This window comes from Sinocyclocheilus rhinocerous, unplaced genomic scaffold (assembly GCF_001515625.1).
Source record: "Sinocyclocheilus rhinocerous isolate Xijiao unplaced genomic scaffold, SAMN03320098_v1.1 scaffold1600, whole genome shotgun sequence".
In the NCBI taxonomy this organism is placed as follows: Eukaryota; Metazoa; Chordata; class Actinopteri; order Cypriniformes; family Cyprinidae; genus Sinocyclocheilus; species Sinocyclocheilus rhinocerous.
Window position 1 is genome coordinate 2823358 of NW_015665129.1, and position 3544 is coordinate 2826901.

General features: G+C 39.6%; 1 protein-coding gene across 1 annotated transcript in view; it reads left to right on the plus strand.

Moving 5' to 3' along the window:
• The window catches only part of adamts10 (ADAM metallopeptidase with thrombospondin type 1 motif, 10), a 60551-nt gene that overhangs the window by 8200 nt on the left and 48807 nt on the right, over nt 1–3544 (plus strand). The window contains exon 2 of the mRNA XM_016542309.1: nt 689–1011. Within this exon, the coding sequence (XP_016397795.1) occupies nt 909–1011 (103 nt within the window). The 5' untranslated portion in view covers nt 689–908. The remainder of the gene's footprint in view (nt 1–688; nt 1012–3544) is intronic.

Sequence of the window (3544 nt, forward strand, 5' to 3'; positions counted from 1 at the left end):
CAAGTAAGTATATGCACTGCCGGTTTTAGTGCTGAAGCGCGTCAGTGAATGAAATGTCACAGTTTTGCACTTTGCTCTGATTTATGATTTATGCTTTCAGTTCGAATGGACATTTTATACAGTATTACAGTTAATTGATCTAAAACGGTGATGGTGCATTAACAGCTGTCAGCCAAGTCAGTACTCAAATGAGCAGTATGAACTTATTTACCCAGCACATTTTTTTATTTTGGTCGCGCATGCGCACCTGCCCACCACTTATGTGCACCCCAGTGCATTTCGCAGCCGAACACAACCTATGGCTTGCTCTCTCTCTTTGTGTTCCTGTCCCATTAGAAACAGTGGTGCCACACAAGTCCCTCTTGTAGTAGGCTATTTCTCAGATTAGGACATTTTGTTTTATAGCCTGCCCCAGACGTCAGCTTGCCCTTCTGACCCCACAATGCTTTCCTTTCTTTTGCACTCTTCCGGTGAAGGACAGAGTGAAGAGAAACAGCAGCCCCCAGGTTAGAAAGGGTTTTTTCCCCTTTCCACTTGAATGTGAAAGGAGGAATGATTGATTAGCTCTAGCAACAGGATGCAAACAACAGCCTCCCAAGGCAATATGTTTGACCGGTCAGAGAGGAACCTTTTAGCCAAGAAACTCGCCTTTCTTTTGCATCTATCTAACCTGTTTGTCTTTCAATAGGGAGGCTCTTCATATTTATGATCCTCGGTTGTACACATCTTAGAACTGCCCGTTCTCCACCTCCAACCCCGAGAGGCGAAGCGTCAGGATCCACACTGAAGCGAAGCCACCATGGCTCCAGAATTCTGTGCGTCACTTTGGTGAGCGTGGGGCCGTCAGAGGGCAGAAGACATGTTGGGACAGAGGGCTGGGCACCGCATTGAAGCTTGCTGTAGTAACCATGGAAACGGTGTGGAGGAGTTTGGCCTGCGTTGGCATCATCGCCATGGTTGCCAGTGGAGTGGCAGAGAGTTGGAATCCTGAGGAGTTTGCTCAGTCTCAAGGTGAGATTCCTGATTCTTTTATTGTAATGAAGTTTAAGTAAATGGTGTGGAAAAAGAAGTGTTCATTTCATTTTAGCAATCATTTGCTGCTGTCAAACTGCATTAAAGCGGGCAGCTGCCATCCTGCTTCTTGTATACACTAGCATTCAAAAGTTTTGAAAGATGTCTCTCATGCACACCAAAGCTGCATTTATTTAATAAAAAATACAGTAAAAACAATAATATTGTGAAATATTATTACAATTTAAAATAGATGTTTTGTTTTCTAATATATTTTAAAATGTAATTTATTCCTGTGTTGGCAAAGCTGAATTTTTCTAAATATTTCTCACATGGCCCTTCAATTTAATGTTCGATTCGACTATGTAATTCCTTAGTCGGGGACACCACTAATATATATATATATATATATGAAGTAAGCTAACCCTGAAACATGACACGGTAATGTTTATGTTATTTATTATAGGCCTATATATTTATTATATTTTAAAAGTCAATTTAATATTCTGATTTGCTGCTCAGTTTCTTATTATCAGTGTTGAAAACAGTTGTGCTGCCTAATATTTTGTGGAAAACATGATACTGATGATACTTAATGGTAATACTGATGTATTTTTCAAGATTTGTAGCAAGATTCTTTAATGAAATGAAAGATAAAAAAACAACATTTATTTGAAATAAAATTACTTTGAAATTTATCACTTTTCTTCAATCAAGTTAATGCACCCTGGCTAAATCAAAAGAAAAAAAATACTCACCCCCATGTCATCATGTCTTTCTTTCTTCAGCCACAAAGAAATTAAGGTTTTTGAGGAAAACATTCCAGGATTTTTCTTCATATAGTGGACTTCAATAGGGCCCAATGGGTTGAAGGTCCAAATTGCAGTTTCAGTGCAGCTTCAAAGGGCTCTACACGATCCCAGCTGAGGAATAAGGGTCTTATCTAGCGAAACGATCTGTCATTTTCTAAAAAATAAATAAATAAATAAACATTTATATACGTTTTAACCACAAATGCTCATCTTGCACTAGCTCTGCGTTGCGCGTCCATGACTTCACGCATTACGTAGTCATATTGGAAAGGTCACACGTGAAGTACCGACCCAGTGTTTACAAACGTCCTTTACAAAAAAAGGTAAAAACGAGGTTGGACGATTTTGAAGTTTGAGGAGAAAATCAGATGGCGTTTGGTACTACTTCTGCCTACATCACGCCTAAAAAGTATATACATTAAAAAAAATTTTAGAAAATGACAGATTGTTTCACTAGATAAGACCCTTATTCCTCAGCTGGGATCGTGTAGAGCTCTTTGAAGCTGCATTGGAACTGCAATTTGGACCTTCAAACCGTTGGTTACCATTGAAGTCCACTATATGGAGAAAAATCCTGGAATGTTTTCCTAAAAAACCTTAATTTCTTGGATGACATGGGGATGAGTTAATTATCAGGAAATATTCATTCTGGAAGTGAACTAATCCTTTAACATAATTAGCAATATCTCATAATTTGCAAGACGGACTGCTATTTCAGTTTGACTAATAAATAGAAATTATTACTTTTGTCAGACTGAAATCAACTTTTAGAGTGCTTGTAAACACATTTCTTGTTGCAGTAGAAATTACCTGAGAAACTTTCCGTACGTTTCACGTTGCACAATGGATGCAGCGATGGCAGATCATCAAAGCGTAAAACAGAATGAATTATTAGCCTCAAACCTCGAACAGTAACAAACCATTTAGACAACCAGGAACAGATGCACTGCGACGTCAGTTAGCCATCACAAGAGCCAGCCAGACTCGATGACCCATCTTTCCATGAAACCAACCACTGTCTCAATTCATACAATTAGTGACCCAGTTAGCTCTCTGATGAGAGTCACGTGAGGCACCTTTTAGATATCCAACTTTAAAATATACATTCCTGCAACATACTAATCTTGTTAAGTCATTTCAAATATATAAGATTTAAAGAGATACAAGGTTACATAATAAGAACATGTTCAAGCATGTGGATTTGACTTCACTGCGTCATCTGGTCCAGTTCAGGACAAGCGTGTGAGCGTGTCTGGCTGAGTTTCTGTGTGTTTATTCAAAAGGCGGCTGGGACAAATATGCAGACCAGCCGTAGTTGCTGTTAAACGTCATTTTTTGGCCTATGAATAACTTAATAATGCATTTTTCCCTCTCATAACCAGGGTTACATCATGTAGCGTACAGTTATTAAAGCAAAGCACTAAGTTTATGTGTAATCTCACCACATGCAGTGACCGGTCACCACAGGCATATATTTAAATCTCATAGTCCAAATAGCAGTGTGGCAGACGGTACACAAACAGGATATGGATGGGTTTTTAGTCGCTGACAGGGCCTCCGTTCAAGAAAGACTGACTTCTCAGCCTGGCATAGGGAAGAGTTTTCTCCTCCACAAGTCTGGGCGTACTCGCTGACTTGATGCAGCTGTTGCACATCTGGGAAAGGTGGACAGACTTCTCTCTCTATTTTTCTCCGGCCCGGTCTCCACAGGAAAACGTCGG